The sequence below is a fragment of the Symphalangus syndactylus genome, chromosome 3, assembly GCF_028878055.3.
Source record: "Symphalangus syndactylus isolate Jambi chromosome 3, NHGRI_mSymSyn1-v2.1_pri, whole genome shotgun sequence".
NCBI classification, from domain to species: Eukaryota; Metazoa; Chordata; class Mammalia; order Primates; family Hylobatidae; genus Symphalangus; species Symphalangus syndactylus.
Window position 1 is genome coordinate 9,919,411 of NC_072425.2, and position 21,565 is coordinate 9,940,975.

General features: G+C 56.7%; 1 protein-coding gene across 2 annotated transcripts in view; it reads right to left on the minus strand.

Annotated features, from left to right (window-relative positions):
• Positions 1-6,760: 6,760 nt before the first annotated feature.
• Positions 6,761-21,565, minus strand: part of COL5A1 (collagen type V alpha 1 chain) — a 210,114-nt gene continuing 195,309 nt past the window's right edge. The window contains exons 64-66 of one of the 2 annotated variants that reach the window (XM_055270439.2): positions 21,212-21,280; positions 16,176-16,409; positions 6,761-9,136 (exon numbers count right to left, since the gene is read on the minus strand). In XM_055270439.2, the coding sequence (XP_055126414.1) occupies positions 8,990-9,136; positions 16,176-16,409; positions 21,212-21,280 (450 nt within the window). In that variant the 3' untranslated portion in view covers positions 6,761-8,989. Of the gene's footprint in view, positions 9,137-16,175; positions 16,410-21,211; positions 21,281-21,343; positions 21,413-21,565 lie in introns of both variants that reach the window. The other variant, XM_055270438.2, reaches the window with a different exon arrangement.

Consider the following 21,565-nt stretch of genomic DNA (forward strand, 5'->3'; position numbering starts at 1 on the left):
CTTCCTGGGAGGTGTGATATTGTGCTTCCTGATAGGTGTGATCCCGTGCTTCCTGGGAGGTGTGATCCTGTGCTTCTTGGGAGGTGTGATCCCGTGCTCCCTGGGAGGTGTGATATCGTGCTCCCTGGGAGGTGTGATCCCATGCTTCCTGGGAGGTGTGATCTGCGATCCCTGGGAGGTGTGATCCCGTGCTTCCTGGGAGGTGTGATATCGTGCTTCCTGGGAGGTGTGATATCGTGCTTCCTGGGAGGTGTGATCCTGTGCTTCCTGGGAGGTGTGATCCCGTGCTTCCTGGGAGGTGTGATCCCGTGCTTCCTGGGAGGTGTGATCCCATGCTTCCTGGGAGGTGTGATCCGTGATCCCTGGGAGGTGTGACCCCGTGCTTCCTGGGAGGTGTGATATCGTGCTTCCTGGGAGGTGTGATCCTGTGCTTCCTGGGAGGTGTGATCCCGTGCTTCCTGGGAGGTGTGATCCTGTGCTTCCTGGGAGGTGTGATCCCATGCTTCCTGGGAGGTGTGATCCCGTGCTTCCTGGGAGGTGTGATATCGTGCTTCCTGGGAGGTGTGATATCGTGCTTCCTGGGAGGTGTGATCCGTGATCCCTGGGAGGTGTGACCCCATGCTTCCTGGGAGGTGTGATATTGTGCTTCCTGGGAGGTATGATCCTGTGCTCGCTGGGAGGTGTGATCCCGTGCTCCCCAGGAGGAGTGATCCCGCGCTCACTGGGAAGTATGATCCCACGCTCCCTGGGAGGTGTGATCCCATGCTTCCTGGGAGGTGTGATCCGCGATCCCTGGGAGGTGTGATCGTGTGCTTCCTGGGAGGTGTGATCACATACCTGCTGGTGATGGAGAGGCGCAGCTCCCCAGTGGGGAACAACCAGGACCCGGCCCTGGGAGGCGTGGATTTGGGAGGGCCCCGGAGGCCTGCATGAGCTAGTGGGCACTAGGAGGTAGTGTCCACACTGGGAGCTGGACCCACACAGTGGGCACGTGGGGTGAGCATCCATGAAGTTCCGGTTGTCAGCCAATTGCACCCTCCCGATGGCCCTGGAGCAGTTGCAAAAGCTTCCTGCTCTCCCATCTTCCCCTTCTCCAACCCACTCCCGAATGCAGACGTCCCCGGCCCTCCTGGGTGGCCAGAGCCTGGGACACTCACTAGGACAGCCCTGGACAGCTCGAAGGAACACTTTGGCCTAGCACGGGCCAGCTCCAGGGACGTCCCCACCTTCCTCCTCATGCATGGATGGGGTTTCGTCACCAAGACATCTGCAGGACAGGAACGTGGCCTCTGGCCACATGGCCAGAGTGCCTCCTCCATTCACAGGTCCCACGTGCAAATGGGCAGACAGGAGCTCTGAGCAGCAGATTCCCCGAGGTCACATGGGGCACTGGTGGTGTCTGAGCCTGGGTCGCTGAGGCAGCTGTCCTCAGCCTGTTCTCACCAGGCCACAGCTGTTGGTGGGTAAACGTGTGTGCATGTGTGTATGTGCTCCTGTGGCGCTGTGGGGGTCATGCCTGTGGCTGAGCATCTTCTGGAATTCTCTCCTCTCACTTTTGACCTCCTCTTCTCAGCAAATCCCATCAACCCCACCTTTGAAACACCCGGAGCTGGAGCATGACACACTCTCATGGGTCTGCGCCACCCCCAGCCTGCGTCTGGGTTACTGCCCCATGTGGCTTCCCTCCCCATCTCTGCTCAGGCCACACCAGCCCCCTCCCACTTCCCCTCCCTCTCCCCCTCCCTCTGGCCTCTGCTCTGCTGTTCCCTCTCCTGCAAAGCCCTTCCTGCCCACTGGGCTCCAGGCAGAGAGAACCTTCCCAGTGGCCCTGGTCACCCAGGAGAGCACTTCAATCCCCACCCCACACACACTACACACCCCATACACACAGGCACACACAAGCACAGACACCACATACACAGGCACACACCATGCACACACAGGCACACACACCACACCCACACACACACTATGCAGACACAACACAAACCACACACACAGGCACACACACTATACACATGCAGCACACACCACACACACAGGCACATTTCCCCGCAGGCGCACACACACAGGCACACACACCACACAGGCAAACACAGACACCACCCCCACACACAGGCATACACCACACACACACACACACACACACCACACCACACACACCACACACACACAGGCACACACACCACATACACAGGCACAGCTCCCCACAGGCACACACACACATATACACACACCAGCACACACACCACACAGATAGGCACACGCACAGACACCACCCCCACACACAGGCATACACCACACACACACACACACACACCACACACCACACACACACAGGCACACACACACAGGCACACACATCACATACACAGGCACAGCTCCCCACAGGCACACACACACAACACACAGGCACACCACACACACAGGTACACACATATCACACATACACTTCGCATAAACACAAATAGCACATGCAAAATACACACACCACATAGCACATGCACACACATGTGCCATACACACATGCACATCACCCACACACACACCCCGCACACATGCACATTGTCTCCTCCCCTTTACATTCCCTCAGGTCTCATTCCTCTGGGCACACCTCACCCCTGCCTTGTGGGTCTTGGTCAGCCCGTGTCCCCTGGAGTGGCATCTCCTTGAGGGTGGGTTCTCCCCTGCTGCTCCCACCTGGCACACAGCAGGTGGTCAACGAACTGCCAATGAAGGAATGGGGGAATGAATGGATGAATGAAAGAGTGGATGGATGGATGGATGGATGGATGGATGGATAAATGATGAACAGATGGATGGATGGATAGATGAGTGGATGGATGGATGGACAGATAAATGATGAATAGATGAATGGATGGATGGATAGATGAATGAATGAATGGATGAACAGATGAATGAAACGGTGAACGAATGTGTGAATGGATGGATGGATAAATGATGAATAGATTAATAGATGGATGAATGGATGAATGAATGGATGAATGAAAGGGTGGATGAATGGATGGATGGATGGATGGATGAATAGATGGATGGATAAATGATGAATAGATGAATGGATAGATGAATGGATGAATGAAAGGGTGGATGGATGGGTAAATGATGAATAGATGAATGGATAGATAGATGAATGGATGAAAGGGTGAATGGATGGATGGATAAATGAATAGATGGATGAATGGATGGATAGATGAATGGATGGATGAAAAGATGAATGAATGGATGTGGTGGCAGATCTCCTTGGGGCCAGCGGGAGGAGGAAGGCAAGGAAGGCAGACTGGGGGCATGCACCCTCCCTCCAGGATTCCTTCTCCCCAGGAAACTTCCCAGAGCTGTCACCTACAACCCTGAGAAATCATGGGACTCCCCTTGCATGACGGGTGCAAGGGGAGTCCCACAACTCTGGGCCACAACTGTGCCATGGCTCAGCCGCCGGCCTCCCTGTGACTGAGAAATCAGTTGGATCCCAGCTGTCCTGGGCCCCAGCCAGGCAGGTTGGCTGAGAGCCAGGTGTCTCTATGCACATCTACATAGAAGCCCACCCGTGGCCCACATGAAGGCCACTGTCTGGGGCAGGCTAGGATCTTAGTGGACAAGGGCCCTGGCAGGCAAAGAGGTTCCCTCACCCCACACCTGGAGCCCGGGGCCCAGCTTTGCAGGGACAAGGCCTCTTGGGAAAGCCTCTGTGCCCCGCCAAGCTGGCGTGCACACACTTTCCCTCCTGCCTGCCTTCCTCTCAGTCATGCTGAGGACACCCTGAGGGCCCAGGGCACTAGTGCTAGGATAAAGGGGGCTGAGGGACGTCTCTTCCAATACAGGAAGTTTGAATTAATTCCCGCTCCGGATGGCGAGTGACAACCTGCTTTCTCTTTCATGGGGAGAGACATTTTGCCTCATCCAGCAAGGATCAACTTGGCACTCTGGGAACGCTTAAAACGAAAGGACAGTGATCACCCATTCCTGTTGGGGCATTCCACACGAATCCCACCCTGGGCTCATGAGATGCTGCGAGCTGCGACACAGCCCCGGCCTCAGCGCTCCGTCTTTCTCAGGGGCACAGTGGGCAGGGAGCGGATCTCATCTCCTCCAAGGCTGAGACTGGGGACTGGCACCCTGTCTTCAGGAGACCCAGCCCAGGCCAGGACATGCTCAGGTGCTCGCTGAAGAATCGCTGGGGCCATGACAGTGGGAGGCAGAGGTGTGGGGGCTGAGCCCAGCTGCTCTGCTCACGTTCCTGGGGACACACATTGTGAACGCTCATGAGGCACCAGGCCCAGTGCGGGTTCCTCCAGCCAAGCTTGCAGGCAGGTGCTTTTATCAGCCAGGCTCTAGGGGTGAGGCGAGGTGCACAGAGGAACCAGGGGCGGGCCTCACTTGCGAGCCTTGGCCTTGGTTGCCTCACTTGGAGGCTGAGTTCACAGTGCTTGCCTCGGATGAAGCTGGCAGGTAGCTGAGCTCTGTGCCTGCAGGCAGCAGGGAGGAGTTGCATCGTAACCCCCTGGAAGAGAGTCACTCTGTCTCCAGGGCGCCCCCAGCAGGACCTTGGCTTTCCCCTGGCCCAGCTTCACTTAGCTTGTCCTGGAGCTTGACCCCGGGGAAGAGAGGGCCCTCCGGGTTGCCAGCCTCTACCTGGTGGTGCATTTAAATGAAATCCCTCTTTCCAGTCATCTCTGGAGCCAGTTGCAAAGGGAGCATCTCCAGAGGCTGCACCCAGGAAGGGGCTCCTGCCCCAGCAGAGCGTCTGCCAGTATCTCAGCTCCTGGGAGGCTCCTCCCTTCCCAGGCTTCCCTGCCCACACCCTCAGGGCACTTCATAGGAGAGGGCAGTACCTGGAAGCAGACCTCAAGCCTCTTGCTGCCTGCGACGGTCAAAGGGTCATTGTGAGTCTGAGCCACCGACTCCTCCAGACCAGGCCGGGGCCCCTCTGCAGGATGCCTCTCCGGAGGACAGATCAGCTGCCCACCTGTGCAATTCTGGCCGCTCCACCAGCAGGCACCATGCTGACTGTCCGCCCACCTGCCATGCTCTCTCTCCTGCTCTGGATTCGATGGCAGGGACCTTCAGACCCGTCAACCTTTGATGACTGCGAGCGTCCATTGCTGGAGTCACTTTCCCAACTCAAATGTATTTATTAGGCGCCATCCTAATCTACTCCAGGATTTTAAGAAAGGGATGAGCTGCTCAAATTCATGATGATTGAGTTTTAACTGGCATTTGTCGTCTCTCAATGTGGTCTTTAAACAGTTGATGTTGGGAAACGGTTGCCTCTTCCAACTCTGTACATCCTTGATTCGTGGGCTGTTTCCTTTCGTTCCTGGCTGTTTCCAGAGCTGGTCTGCCATGTGGTACCTTGCCACACGGAGTCCAGGCATCCAGCCTGTCCCACCATCGTTTCATGTCGAACCTCCTCCCCAAGGGTTGCAAGCTATGAGTTCATAATTTACCTCTGAGCTATCACAGTGATCAAACAATTGTACCCAATGTTCTGCCTGTGGATGACATGGGTCAACAGCCTCCCATCCTCTCACAACAGCCCCAGCTTCCCCGGGCAATGCTGCAGACCACCTTTCTGTTGTGAAAGTCGCCCCATCCATAAGCACCTACACAATTCAGGATCACCTAGGTTACTGGCTCTCCGGCTTGACCGTGCAGCAGAGTTGCTCAGAGACCTGCTTTCAGATGACTCAGCCTTCTCCCACAGCATCTGGGCCAGCAGGTCTGGGATGGGGCTCAGGGATTGGCACTTCTAACAAGGTGGTGCCATGGCTGCTGGTCCCCGGACCCTGCTGGAGACCCACTGGCTTAGGTTATTCGGCAGAGTAATAAACAGTCCCTGATATCAGTGGCTTTAATAAAACAAAAATGTGCTTCTTCTGCTCCTGCTACCAGTTCTCACCAGCTGGCAGGGGGCTCACTCATGGAACCTACTAGTGATGCAGCCCCTCCATGAAACGTGGCTGGTGCTATGCATGAGGAAATCACACCTTCAGACTGGAAGAGGCAAATGACATGTGGGCTCAAGGTCATTGGCTGGAATGAGCCCCATGCCTTCCCCGACCCCTAGCCACAAGGAACCAGGAAGTCTAATCCTGCTACACAGCTGGAAAGGCAGTGCTGGAGCGCCTCCAGAACATTCCCGCAGGGTGTTGACTGCCCGGGGTGAAGAGTGAGGCCAGCACACAGTGGTGTGGATGCCCAGCAGTTGCTGAAACACCTTTTGGGCTGGTGCCCGGCTACGTTCTAACATCCTCCCAAGGGCACAAAGCTGTCCACACCAGCCTTGGCCACTCCTGAGGGTCAAGCTCCACCTAAGAATGGCCGGGGCCATCCCTTCCTTTCTCCGGGTGGCCAGTGTGGTGATCTCCAGAGCTCCTAGCATCCTGGGACTGTGTGCAGTCCTGTCTGGGAGGGGCCTGGCCACCCCTAAGAAGACAGCCATTCACATCTGTTTACGGTGGAAACAGCCAACTCGATTTATTGAAAAACTATTACAATTATTCCTTTGTTACACAAGTTTAGAATATTTTAAGATATCCTTTCCTGGGCATTACAGTTAAAACTTATGACATGTCTAGCGGATTTTTTGAAAATGTTCAATGTGTCATTTGACATTGTATTTCAAAAGGCCTGATGTCCTAGAAACTTTATCTTGGGTTTTTTGCTTACCATTTTTTTCTTTTCGCCAGCATTTGTCCAATTATATATATTGGGAAGAAAAAATAAAATTACACCAAAAGAATTTCTGCAAATATAAGAAGTAATTTTATTGCAATATACTGTGGCTAGAGTGGTCTGGGGAGAACGGGACACATTTTGAAGTTCAGTACAAATTATAACAACTTGGAAGGGACCACAGAGGAAGAAAATGACAGGAGAAAAGGACAAATTGGATGGGATGAGAAACGAAAACAGAATCACATGACCTAGACGCAGTCCACGGGGGTCGCGGGACAGTCCTCGGCTATGGCTTTTCTTTTGAAGAGGTGAAGGGGACAGTCATTGGCACATGCTGGCATCCTGGGCTCCAGAGACTCTCTAAGCCGGACTTTTCTTTGGCAAGAGCAAGACTTGTTTTCCAGGGAAATTTGGAAAATCCGCGTTGGTGGTGTTTTGTTCCTCCTGGGTGGCTTGGTTGTGGCTTCCTAAGCTGGAACTGCATTCTGGTGGTGGTGGGGGTGGGGGACAGCACCAGAGCCCCACGGGCTCACCCCGAGGGCTCAGCCTGCATTTCCCACGGTGGAAGGAAAAGGAGCTGCACCTGGGCAACTTTTCACAGTGAAGAGGTCGCCTTTCCTGGCTGCCCCTCGGGTCCTCCTGCCCACGGCAGCCCCCCGACCTCGATGGCCAGGAAAGGGTTCCCCAAGGGGGACCTCACCCACCCCGAGCTCTGGAGCCGCTGACGCTCGCATCCAGGACATTTGAGATGGGAATCCAAATCGGCTACTTGGAAAAGATGTGCCGCAGGCAGCCCTGGAGAGACTCACGGAGTTCATTGTACATTACTCCATCTACCGAGGCAGCGCATGGCACGACTGAACGGCTTGGAACAAACACAGAAATTAGCACCACAAACATTCAGGAACCAAATACAATCTGCTATGGTCACACCACAGACAATGCGGGAAGAGGCTTTTTATTGCTTGTGTGTGTTTTCAAATCAAGTAGGCACAACCCAGTCCTCATAACAGCCCTCGGGAGTGGACGCACCGGGGCAGGAGAGTGCAGGAGGGAGCGTGCTTGGCTATCCTGCCCAGTGGAAAGGAAAGTGACGTGCATTGATCTTAAAGTCCTTGGCAACAGACTGTGGAGGCAATAACAGGATAAAGAAAGCGAGGAGAATCAGGCATGGCCAGGTACCCCGGTGCGCCTTCAAGGAGACCTTAAAACAGATAGCACCACAAGAGAGAAGTGTAAAAAATAAGCACCAATTTTCATTATCACCTACAAAAAATGTGGTTTCCCTGCCCTGGACATTCTCCCATCAGGCTCTGCGGGAAGAAAAGCGGAAAAAGGAAGCAAATAAAATTAATCTAAACCTGTGTTTTAGTCTAAGTGCATGTAGAAAAAAGTAAATTACCCAATTTTTTCCCTCCCTATTAAAAAAAAGTCTAGAGCGAATCAAAAACTGTCTGAAAAGGAGCACTGGTACCTGCTTTTCAACGGCAGCATAAATTCTTGCTGCCCCGGGCAAATTTCTAATTTATTGCACATTCTTGGCCAGGGCGGGGGTGGGGAGACTTCCTATTTCTAATCAGAACTGTACTGCAACCCAGAATCCATGCCTCGCCCATTCTGTCCGTGGGACTGAGACTGGGTTTCCGTGCATGATTGAAAGCCAGGCACACTTAACATTTATAACAATACAATACAAATATTTACTTAAAACTCACAAAAACATAAGCACCTTTAATCCATCGGGAAGGCACCTGCAGAATGACATTTGGCCTCTAAATGGATCGTGTTGGAGGTTGTTAAAAACGGAGGCTTTGGTGACGGTGGGATGACCTTTCCAAGGCTTACCTTGGACCATTTTTTGAAGGTCAGGGGAAATACACATCTTCAAGTTGAATTTAGAAAAAAATGTAGTGTCCAAATCTGGCAGTCCCTCCCCCAACCCCTGCGAGACCCCTGCGAGCTATTCACGAACAGGATGGGTCAGGTGAGCTGGGGGGCTGGAGGCGTGGCCCTGCTCCCGGGGCGCGTGGGTGTGGACAGAGCGTGGGGCGGGCCCAGGCGCTGGGGTGCAGCTAGGTCATGTGATTCGGCTCCGGGTGGGGGCGCGGCTCCTTCCCTCTGTTCTCTCCGGGCTGGGGTCCCACGCCCCGCGGTGCCGAGGCGCAGATGAAGTCAGGCGGGAGGGGAGGGAGAAGCCTTCACTGTCCAGGATCAGGACGTGCACGGGACACTCACGAACGAATGGCATGCTGAGGTCACGAGGTTGCTCTCGGGAGCCCGGGCTCGGCGGCTCCTAGCCCATGAAGCAAGCCGGCCCCACTTCAAATCCAAATTTCTGTGACGCTTCACCGAAGTCATTGAACATGATGTCCACGATGGGCACCTGCTCCACTTTGGGGGTGTCGATCTCCAGAACTGTCTTCTGGTAGCCTTTCTTGGTCTGGGGAAGAGGGAGACAGGTGGCCGGTAGTTAAGAACGCGGGGGCCTTGGGGTTTACCAATCGCCCCCCACGCTCTGGCTGGCTCCGAAACCCCCGCTGGTGTCCTGTCTCCTACCCACGGCTGCGCTTGCCCGGGCAAGTGTTGGAGGAAATATGGCTGATCAGAGCATGCACTTAACCCTTGTGGATGTCCCAAAAGTCCCCCTTGCACAGGTGGGAGGTGGGTGGGGTGGGCATCAGCGAGGCGACAGGACCCTCCTAAGGCTTCAGGTGCAGCTGAGGCACACACAGGATCGAAGCTGATCAGCCTTCCCACCGTGCCCAGTCCAGACTCCTTGTGATACCCTAGGTATTCGCTTCCAGGCAGCCCCCCAGGACCCAGGGCCAGCTACAGAACAAGCATGGCACACTGGAAAATCAAAGGGGGGCTCCGGGTTCACAAAGGAAGGAGTCCAAGGTGGTACTGGCAGAGCCTTGAGCCAAGTGAGACCCCCCTACAACCACCTGCCTCACACAGCCTTAGGCACTCGGTGGGTGGGGTCTTCACCTTCACAAGTACGGGAAGGGGTGGGGACCTTCCACACCATCTGGCCCAGAGGAGTCTTAGGTAAACTGAGGCACAGAGGGCAGGGATAGTGCAATGAACCTGGCCTGCAGGATGAGTCAGCACCCATCCCTTGCTCAAACCAGCACAACCCTGGGCGCTGGGGTGGGGGGACAGAAGCCTAGGAGAGGCCTCCTCCCTCCCAGAACACAGGCAGCGAAGGTGTGAGATTCTTTGGTCCCTTCCCAAAGCCACCCAAATGTAACTCCCAGTGTTCTTTATAACTGAGGCTGAGCTGGCCCTGCTGTCCCGTCAACTTCCCCCAAGACAAGGGCCCCGGAGGCCGCACCTTTCCCACAAACCAGGAGCCTGCAAACGCATCCTGGGCCGTACCTTTCCCACAAACCAGGAGCCTGCAAATGCATCCTGGGCCGCACCTTTCCCGCAAACCAGGAGCCTGCAAACGCATCCTGGGCCGTACCTTTCCCACAAACCAGGGGCCTGCAAAGGCATCCTGGGCAAATGGCTTTTGCCACCTCAGACCCAGACCGGATTTACAGTCTCAGCTGGATCTGGGCCTAGGAAGGATCTCCTTCCACTGCCCCATCCCCAAAAGAAATGATAAGATAAGCAAGTAGGGGCCAGCCAGGGTTCCCTCTGGGATGGGAGGCAGTGACCCCAGGACGCGGCCCTGCAGAGGGCCCAGCACAGGCTCCCAGGCCAGAGGTTCGGAGAGCAGACAGCAGCTCAAGCTCTCCCGGTGTTCTGCTCCCTGACCTGTGGGGAGGGTGTGGCCTCGAAGGGCCTTATTCTCCCTGGTTATGATCTTAATGTTCCCGTTCCCAAGGATGGTGTTAGGAGGTGGGGCCGTTTGATGGGAGCTGAGGAGGTCCTGAGGGTGGAACCCGATGAGTGGTATTAGTACCCCTATAAAAGAGGCACCCGAGAGACTCTGCCATGTGAGGGTGCAGTGAGAAGCTGCTATCTGCAGCCCAGAGGGGAGCTCGCCAGAGCCTGCCTTGCCGGCAACCTGCTCACAGACTTCCAGCCTCCAGAACTGTGGGCGACAAATTTCCGTTGCTTATGAGCCATGCAGCTGGTGAGATGTGTCATGGCAGCGAATGGACTAAGACAGACCCTGAGCTAGAGCCAGCCAGCTGCGCCTCTCCCAGGCTTCTGACCCTCGGACGTAGAGTGACATAACAAACATCTGTGGTTTTAAGCTGCTAAATTTCGGGGGCTAATTGGTTACAAGCAATGGATAACCAATACACTTTCTGTGACTCAGTTTCCTCAGCTGGAAAATGGGCACGCTAATGTCACAGAGGTGCTGTGAGAAGGAAAGAAGTTTACCTCCCTGCATGCATTCCTTCTATTATCCATGAAAGTCTCAAACGTCACCTCCTAATGTCCACTTCTCCCCGCAACCCTGCCCTTCTCACAACCCTGCCTCGATAGGAACACCTTTCTCCTTACTACAGCTGGCTCGGCCTGGAAGGATTTTCAGGTTGGGATTGGAACTTCAGAGCGAACGCAAGTTCTCAGGGAGCTTGTTAACCCCCTGCAGCTCTGACCCCCCCCCAGAGAGGCTGATTCCGTCGGGCTGGGGTGGGACTCGGAATCTGCATTTAAAAATGCAGACAATTCTGATAGGCATCTTCATGACTGGCCTTTGAGAAACGCTGTCCTAAAGGACTTCGCCATAGGGCATCCCGGGACTTGACAGCAAAAGCACACAGTTCCACAGAATGCCGACTGTGGGGCAGACAGCACCCTGTGGCCAGCTCAGCCCTGCAGAACGCAGCTGGGATGCTGCTGTCCCACAAGCCCGCCTGGGGGTGGCCACAGCTCTCCTGTGGAGACGGAGGGCAGGGGCCAGTTGCAGCTCTGTGGTAGCTGGGAAGGATGGGTGGGCAGCGGGGCCGGAGACAGGATATTCAATGAGAGGCGGCCACCCACACCCTCCAGGGGTGAAGCCCTGAGGGGTACCAACTTCCTCACCCTCCCCACCGGCGAGGAGCCAGAGACCACCCCTGCCTGTCTAGGCCTCTCTCCTCAGGCCTCTGCTCCCTCGCCCAGTCCCACCCAGGGAGTCCAGTGAGATGGTCGGGCGTGGCTTCACGGCCACTGCAAGGCAGCGCTGTGCTGGGGAGCCACGTGAGCTCGGTGACAGGTCAGCAAGCCAGCAGGGCGGTGCCCGGCCTTTCTTGTCCACCCCTGGGAGGCTGGGCAAGCAGTTCTTCTCAGCAGTGGCATCGATCACAGCCCTTCTCGGCAATGGCACCAGTCTCTCCCCCGAGGGACGGGCAGCATTTGCTGAGCTGTCGGGTGATTTCATGGGATTTATGGGACCCCTCTGCTCCAATTATCAGAGCACTTAGAGAGGGGCGTATTTAAAGTAGGCCGCTGCGAGCCGCTCTGTTACCCCGTTATTCCAGAGGCATAAATAACCATTACAGGCCAAGAATGGCCCCCTGGAGGCATCGAAAGCTGCACAAACACCAGGATTTATGCAGTGCAGTGCCTGGGCCCTCTTGCAGGTGATTTTTGCCTCTCCACTGGGCCCGCTCAGCGGCCCCGTCAATCAGGCGCCCCAGCCAAACGATGCCCACGCTGGAATTCCAATTTCTTTGGCCGTTATTACAATATGAATCACGCAGACCTCCGGGGGCTGAGGCAGGGCTTTTGCCGCTGGCCCGAGTTCGGGGCATCAGAGCCTCCTGCAGCAGCCTCCATAATTAAATGAGAGGGTTGTGACTTTTCAAATTGTGGCTGGGCTTGTCAGGGACTGGGGTCAGCAGGGCACCTGCGAGTCTGGGCCAGCGTCCCTGCATGCCACCCCCATGGCCACCCCGCACCCCAGCTCCACACTGCTGCCACTGCCCACCCTTCCACCCAAACCTCTGTCCAACCTGGCCACAGAGCCTGCCCCTGCCAACTGGGGTTAGGCGGTTTTGAGCCATTCTCTCTCCATCTTTTCAAAGTCAGAATCTTTGCTTTCCCGAAGTAAAACGGCCCTGGGGAGGGAGCTGCTTCTCCTCTCCCTGCCCAGAGTGCAGTCTGGGTATCCCTGTGATCCCAATCCCTCCTCTGCACGCAGAGACACTCCAAGGACAGTTGTGGAACTCAGGAACGCCCACCATGGGGAAGGGGCGAGAGAGCGAGCCAGGGTCTCCTCTTGGGGTGGCACTTGCAGCGCTGGGCGGCTAACCAGACCCATGCTGCTGACTGCCTGAGGAGGTGGCGCGGCCTGGATGGCAGCTGCACTTGGTTCTCAGCTTCGAGGGTCCTGATCTCGCCCCAGAAGTGCCAGCTTCTTTGGGTTCCATGGGAGACAGGAAGGAGCAGGTCCTCTTTGTCCTTGCAGCAGGGGAACCCTCTGAGCTCCCTTCAGACCTTGGTTCTGTGTGTAGAATGGTGCTTCTCCATGGGGGAGATTCTGCCCCTGGGAGAGGTGTCTGGAGACATTCTGGGTTCCGTCACTCGGTAGGGGGCTCCTACTGGCATCTAGTGGGTGGAGGCCGAGAATGCCAAACAGCCTGCGGTCCCCCATCAGAGAGCCGTCGGGCCTTGATGTCAGAACGGCTTGGGCTGGGAAACTGCTCTTGAACCCAGTTCCCTCTGCATGGCTGATGGGACCAGAACCAGGAGGCGATGGGCGGATAGTACAAATAGACTTGAGCCCAGTTCTCGGAAGAGCTTCCTCATCCTGAGACTCTGCAACCATGGCCTGGGCTGTCTCAGGAGGTAGTGAGATCACTGTCAACTGAGGTATTCAAGGTGCAGCTATGCCAGGAAGGGGCTATGGTGAGAAGAATGCTGCAGTGGGAATTACGAGCCTCAGCTCTATCACACCTGGGGACCTTGGGTGAGCCGCCGTAACTCTCTGGGCCTCAGGTTTTGCGTATGTGGAAAGAAGGGAACACTCGTGTCGGTGGTTCACATTCGGAAGTGGGGAGTGTTTCTGGAGGCGTTTGGCACACCCGAGACTGGCAAAGTTGAATGTCCTGCAAACCAATGGCCACACTTCCCCAGATGCCAACAGCACACCCTCATCACTGGGGGACACTGGACTGAGCAAGAGCTCTCTCTGCTTGTGGAATTTAAGTGATCCCAGCTTGACCCTATCCCAGGATGCAGGCAGAGCCAGGAAGTCAGGTTCTGAGTCAGAAAGCATTGCCCAAGACTTCTGGGACCTCCCAGAAGTGGGTTTTGCTGATGGAATGAGTAGGGGCAGGAGCTTCAAGAGGAACTGGGATGAAAGAAGCTGGATCTTCCGGGAAGGTCTTAAAAGCAGCAGGAGCCTGTCTAAGCCAGATTAGGGAGCGGGGGCCTGGCCCGCCCTTTAACCTCCATGGGTCCTTTGTGGGATCCATCTTTCTAGCATTGTCATCTAGGGAACGTTCCCCTCTCTGGGAAGCTGTTCCTCACCCTTTACCAGACAACACCCACTGGGCCAACTAGTTTCCCTTTTTGCCATGGAAGCCAGGAAGCTCAAAGCCAAACTCAGGATTCTGTCCCTCCAGGTCCTGCCTCTCCTTTACAGGGTTCCTGATTTCTCTTCACCTCCATGTTACTGCCTTACACTTGTGGTCCATATGATCTAAAAATAGTCACAGGAACTGGGTGCTCATCCAGGGTTTGTAGTGGGTCAGACACAATTCTGAACTGTAAAGGCATGGTTTGATGTGCTTCCCAGAAAGCCCTGTGAGGCAGGTGCTATGTTATCCTCATCTGGGGAGGACGGGTCAGGTCCCTGACATTTTCAAATGCCTCTTCCCAGGGATCTGGATCCATCAGCCTTACACAGGGATGAGTTCTGCATATTCCACAGTCAGATCCGAAGTACTGACCCCAACCAATCGCAGAAGGCAGTGGCAGCCGGGAGGAGAGGTGAGCACTCCCAGTGAGGGCAGCCCCAGCTGAGCAGGGCCTGGCCACGGGATGGCCCTGGGAGACACAGCTTTAACCCTCAGTGCAGCCCTTGGGCAGCAGAGAACAGGAGCTGAGCGTCCTGTGGCTGAGGGCCAGGTGCTCCGCAGCGGTGCTGGACAGGGGGAGGTGGGATTGGAACCCAGGTCCACTCTGCTCCCAGGGCTACAGACGGGCCTGGCACTCTCAGTCGGCACCACCCTCTGGCTTTCCTGCCTGCCCAGGCCTCACTCTGAGGACCCATCCGTGTTGCTCAGAGGAGGGCAACCTATAGGGCCGGTCCTAACGCCAGCCCCGTTCCCCTCAGGAGCTGGCCTGGGCCGGTGCCATGGCTTGGACCTTCGCCCCCTCCAAATCTCACGTTGAAATGTGGTCCCAATGTTGGAGGTGGGCCTGGTGGGAGGCATCTGGGTCACGGGGCTTGGTGCTGCCCTCGGGGTAATGAGCAAGTTTTCGCTCTACTAGTTCCCATGAGAGCTGATTGTTAAAAAGGGCCTGGCACCCTCTCGCTTCCTCTTTCCTGTGCCTTCCACGCACTGGCCCCTTCACCTTCCCGAGACTGGAAGCAGCCTGGGGTCATCACTGGACCCAGATGCTGGCACCACACAATGCTTCCTGCACAGTCTGCAGAGCTGGGAGCTGGGTAAACCGCTTCCCATTTACCCAGCCTCAGGCGTTCCTTCCTACAAACACAAAAGGACCGAGGCACTAAGGGGTGCTTTCCGCAGGTCTCTCAAGAATAAGTGGTGGGGAGAATGGGATCCAATGTCAGTGACAGGAAGACCCACAGGCTGGGCTTCTCAGCAATTCCCACCTCCAGCCTCTAAAAGGCCACACGAGGGGGACATGTCTGAGGCTCCCGCAGGCCTGGGCTAATGGGGCACAGCTGCACCCTAAACACCTCCAGGACACGCGGGCACATCCCAGACCTGTGCGATGGCCCTGGCAGTCTCGAGGAGACCTTAGCGGAGGTGAGCCCAGCTCACTGAGTACGGAGGGGAAAGGCGTGCATGTGGGAAGGCCCATGGGTATGAGCACCAATACCAGCCCTGACTGCTCGTGAGGTCTGAGCAAGCCTCCCGGCGCTCAGGCCTCCGTTCTCTTGTCTGGGAGCAGAACAGCTCTCCCTACACGGAGAGGGCCCATGGGCCGGGCTGTCCGGAGAGCTGGCAGCTCTGTCTGCAGTGTTTCCAGATGGCCGTGCCCTGTCCAAGGAGAGGGAGGCTCCCAGCTCCAAACTGGAACCACAACGGGTCCTCCATTCCTCACTCCATGCCACAGCCCTGGATGGGGCGAGGGACCCAGGCCCCTGGCTTTCCCGGCCAGGTCTCAGATTTCCTGTCCTAACCCACAGAACTCTCCAAAGTTCCCGGAGCTCTGGGTGCATACGCCTGGGATTCCTAGTCTCCCTGCAACTGTGGGGCTGCCTGGGGCGAGAGCCTGGTCCGGGGCCCTCACTGCCCTCCGGCAGGCATCTTGGGGACAGGTAAACCGGTGCTGAGTGAGGAGTGAACCCCACAGAGGCGTGAGAAGGGATGCTGGGGGCGGCGCGGGATACTCACAGCACAGCCGTCCACCAGGGCGCGGATGTAGGGGTTGTTGTCATAAGACATCTCCTCGTCGTTGGAGCCCAGGAAGCGGATGGCCTTGTCGTAGCTGCCCGTGGCTGCGTCCTGCCAGGCCACTGACTGGTAGCAGTGGTAGGTGACGTTCTGGTGGGCAGAGGCGCTCAGCAGCCGCAGGAAGGTCATCTGTACCACACCCACAGGGTTGCCCTCGGCGTCCACATAGGAGAGCTGGGGGGACAGGGGGGTTGGGGCTCAGCAGGGCAGGGACACACAGCAACAAAGCCCCACGTCTGCACTGCCCTGGGCTTCACCCACACTGTGGTCTTCTCGGGGGCACTACCTGGAAACGCACTGTACCCACAGACCCCGCCGAGGCCAGAGCACATGGGCTCTCTTGGGTGTTCCCAGGAACAAAGGGAACCATGCCTCACGTCCTTCAGGGCCTTCAATAATCCACCCACTCCTCTTGGCCTGTGCTTCTCCTTCAGGGCTCGGCACCTGTGCTGCCTCCTCCAGGAAGCCTACCCAGAACAGATGCTCCTGCACTTACTCTGTGGCTGCCCTTCCCAACCTTAGTTTGTCACAGTGTCTGTCTCCCCAGCAGACTATAAGCTCAGAGACGGCAGGATGGCATCCTTCTTGCTCGTTACTGGCCCTGGTACCGGCCCCATGGCTGCCCAGTGTGCACTCGATCAAGCTTTGCCGCATGGTGAACGGCAGCCAGTGTCTCCTGGGCCAGCACCCACTGCAGTGCCAGCTGCAGCTGCTCTCCCTGCACACCCACCCACAGCTCTTCTCCCCTTCTGCCACCTGGGCGCCTCCATCCCAGATGGTGATCTGGGTCTGCCCGGTTTGTATGTGTTGAGTGAACAGAGAACCATTCTCAAAAATACGGCTTGTGTGAAGGCCTGCCTCTCATCCCTGAAACGCAGAGCTCTGCACCCGACAGCTGGGTCGGGGCACCTGGAGCAGCAGGCGAGCCCTGGTTTCCCCTGAGTAGAGGGGTGCAGGGCCAGAGATGGGCATTAGGTTCCCTGTGGGTGAGAGGAGGTCTTAGAGCCCCCCTCCCAGCTGCACCACGCTTCTCCCTGCGCCCTGGACAGCAGGCGTCCTCCTTCTGCCCCGAGCCACTGCACGGCTCCTCCCTCTGCCTGGGACACTCCCCACCCAGCAGGAGGTGCCCCCACTGCTGTCCTTCGGGTCACAGCCCAGAACACTGCTCCTAGGGAAGGCTCCTCCCCACCTCCAGCCTCTAGGGCCGGCTTAGGGACCTTGATCTGCATCCCAGCCCTCCCTATGTCCCTCCACTCCAGCTCTGGCCCCCTGTCCCTATCATCGTGCCCCAACACCAGCAAAGGAAGGTGCTCACAAGATTATGTGAACAAACGACCATCTGCTGGGTGCCCAGGATGTACAACGCCCTGGCCAGGGAGACTGTGAGCAGCTGGAGCCAGAGGGGACACGAGGCCTCAGAGAGTGAGTGGGCCAGCTATAGTGAGGTGCTCAGGGGAGGCGAGACTGAGGGAGGGTCAGGGCTGTGCAGATGGCTGGGGTGACCGGGGACCCTCCTGGAGACACGGGGGTCCCGGATGATGTCTGGCACGGCCAGGCAAGAAAGGCCACTCCTCCCCTTCCCAGAAGTGTCTCCTCAGGGCAGCGAGCAGGCTTCCTGAGGCAGGAGTGGCTCCATCTGCCTGCCTTGCCTGTGCCAAAGGTCAGCCCGGGACTCTGGTGACATTGACCCTCCCTGAAAGCCCTCCCAGTCTCTGCACAAATCTAGGGAAGGCATCAGAGAAGGACAATGTGCAACTTCTTAGGTGGCCCCTCCAGCATCACTAGCTGGGTATCCAGGACTGAGCTGCTCAGCTCCACCAGGTACAAGGCCCATGCAGGGCATCCTGAGCGATGCTGCATCTCACTTTTGCATCTCTGTTGCAAAGTCAAGGTTTCTGAAAAACCTGACACTGCCAGGGGACATTGATGCATCTTAGCTCCCCGAAATGAAGCACACATCTCTTCGGCCCAGGCAGGACGTTGAAGGACCCTCTCTGCAGGGAAGGCCTGGCTGGGCAGGGCAGCCTGTCCTGTGTGCAGCATCAGGGAATGAAGCAGGCTAAAGCCAGCACCTGAGACCTGCTCTGCCCACTCCTGTGCAAGCGCTGCCTCGTGGTGTTGTGTTTTGGACCCTGCCTCTGGCCTGCTCCGAAAGAGCCCCAGTGAACACGGGAAGGGAACTGACTTCAGTATTGCCATGAGTGTTTGGGCACCGGGAGTGGGAAGAGGGTGAACACACTGCAGGACCCACTTTTTCAACAGATGCCACTAGAAAGAGGCCAAAGTGAGCAGCCGGCCTGGGGCCTGGGCCTTCCCAGGGCTATCGGCGAACTCCACGCTTTTGGACGCGGCCACGAGAACCTTACAGGCAAACCTTGAGGAGGAAAAGTGAATACCAACCGACAGGCTGGGCCGTCCGGCGCTCCTTCCGGGAGGGAACGTGACTGACTCGAGGAAGGGTGTGCACCACAGGGAGCGGCGGTGGGCAGCACCGGACACAGAAGGACCTGAAGCCCCCAGTGCCCGTGGGTCAGCAGGGGGACCCGGGGGCATGGGGCACGCTGCCCTGCATTGGAACCCCAGGGTCCCACGGTGAGGCCCTGCTCTCCTGGTGGGAGAGGTTCTCTGCAGTATTCTCTCAATATTGGTGCATCGTGGGTAGCCCTGCTCAGATAAAATTCCCATTTCTGGTTTTTTTTTTTCTTTTTTTTTTTTTTGAGATTGTGTCTCGCTCTGTCCCCCAGGCTGGAGTGCAGTGGCACAATCTTAGCTCACTGCAACCTCTGCCTCCTGGGTTCGAGAGATTCTCCTGCCTCAGCCTCCCAAGTAGCTAGAATTACAGGCGCACACCACTATGCCCAGCTAATTTTTGTATTTTTAGTAGAGATGGGGTTTTGCCACGTTGGCCAGGCTGGTCTTAAACTCCTGACCTCAGGTGATCCACCCGCCTCAGCCTCCCAAAGTGCAGGGGTTACAGGTGTGAGCCACCACGCCCAGCCCATTTTTGCATTTTGTTTTTTAATGGAGATGGAGTCTTGGTATATTGCCCAGGCTGGTCTCAAACTCCTGGGCTCAAGCGATCTGCCCGCCTCAGCCTCCCAAAGTGCTGGGATTATAAGCATGAGCCCCTGCACCCGGCTGAAAAATCCGGGTATCTCTGAGAGGTCCCCATCTACCCCTTGTCCACGTATGATATTCACAGAGCTAGAAATAAGGCCGTGGAAAGATCCTCAAGTAAGCTGACGTGTTCCCTGGGTTGTCCCTTCACCCCACCCTTCATCAACGGTCTGTGGAACAGGATGAGAGGTGGGAATGGGCTACTCGGGCTGAAGGCTGCAAATGAGGCTTCACAGCCATTTCCTCCAAGCGAGGAAAATAGGCTGTTTCTGCTTTTCCCATTTTGGAGGGTGCTGTGAGAGGCTCTTTTTGGAGGCCGAGAGCTGTCATTGCGGGGAGACGGCAGTGCCAGGCACAGGCGGTAACTACCCGTAAGACTGCAGAATGGACCCTGCCACCTCGGCCCCCAGCAGCTTCACCCCCAGGGCCCCTTCCCTGCCTGATGCCACACACCAGCATCCCCTACACTCTGTCCCTCCGGGCCAAGCAGCCCTGGTCCCGGGCCCTCCCTGTCCCTGGGCGTTTCAGGTCCTTCTGTATGCCAGCAGCTCTTTTTGGAACACAGCACAGAGGAGGCGGGGAAAAGGAAAAGCAGGAGGAGGAAAGGAGAAGAGGACTGCAAGTCCACAGCAAACCACAAAACAGGAAGCCTCCAGAAACACAGCCACGGTGAGCACAGACCCTCGGAGTGTCTGCAAACGAGCTGGTATATGACTTGAAATCAACAACAATGAGGGCACAAGAGATAAATAATCAGCTGTGAATGCCTTCAGGTTACGAGACGAGGGGCTTCCGAGGTGCAGACAGGGCAAAGGCGGCTCAGGGCCAGTGCTCTGAGTCCTCGGGGAAAGTATGGTCTCCGTGTCCACCCAGGGAGGCTGGGGCTGGTGCCAGGGTGCAGCAACCAATGGCAAATGGTCAGGTTAGAAGCCGCAGAACCCACGGGCTGGCTTCTGAGTGAGCAAGGCCCTCCTTTGAGGACCACTTGGGAGTGGGGCCACTAGATCCCAAGAAGGGAGGGACAGAAGGAGAATCTGGGCCATAAATGACACCCAGAACCCGTCTGTGTTCTGGAACCTTGGTCCTTTAACTTGCTGGGAGAAGAGATGGAACTCTCCTCTTCATTCCAGAAAAGGGCCCAAATCAAACTCTGGTGGGGTTCCTAGCGGCACTCCACACGGCAGAAGCAGCCACTGTCCTCACATCAGTGTGTCCAGACTGGCTCTTGGGCACTACACCGACCAGAAGAACCTCCTATGTGGTTCTTTCCTGGGAGGCCAATGTCTTTTCCTTTCAGGGATGGATTCTGTAAGACTCGATCCCCAAAAGTGAAAACATGACTCGTACAGTGGTGTGCAGTGTAACTGGGAATCTGCAGCCCAGTGGGCAGAGAGACAGCCCTCAGCCCTGAGCAGCCGGGGAGAGAGGATCCGTGGTGCAGGTCCTAGAAGGACTTGTGAATGGCTTAAGTGGTCTGGGATCCGTGTCCTCTGCCCTGCCATCAGACACAGTGAAAGCGCTCCTGCTTCTGGAGCGTCTGACCTCAGTGCCCAGGTGCCTGGGGCTGCACCGTCTGTGGGCAGAAGATCAGCTCAGGCTGGGGCCCACACCCAGCTCTGGGCGCCCTACACAGAAATGGAAAACCATCTGCTACTCCAGGCAGAAACACACTCTTGTCAGGGTGGCGGGGGCCGGGGAGAGGACTCCACACCTAGCTGAGTCTTGCTGTCACGTGATATGGAGCAGTTTGGCAAGAGCGGTGTGGCACACATGGCGGCGATGGGTGCCATGCAGAGCCGCGAGCCAGCCGTGCCGCAAGCAGGCAGTGCCGAGGTGGCCGGGCCGAGGTGGCCACTTACCAGGGACCCTCGCTTGTACTGACTATACCAGGTGGAAGGCTGCTCTTTGGGCCAGCGGGCCATTTTACTCTGTAAGATACGAGATAGGCGGGTTTAGAGTGACAACCGCAAAGACGTCAGAGGCCACCTTACCAGTTTCCCACGCTTGAATTCACTGAACCAGGAGCCCGGGTTTTCTTTGGGCCAAGAAGTGATTCTGGCCTAAACGTGCAGCGGGGAGGTGGGGAGGGAGAGAAACAGAACAAGAGGGTTACTTCTCCGGCCTCCAGAGCAAGGCCCCACGCTCTCCCGGCCCCTGGTGCCTGCGTCCTCATGCGAGGGGCCGCAGGGAGGGCCCAGTGAGTGCTTCCGACA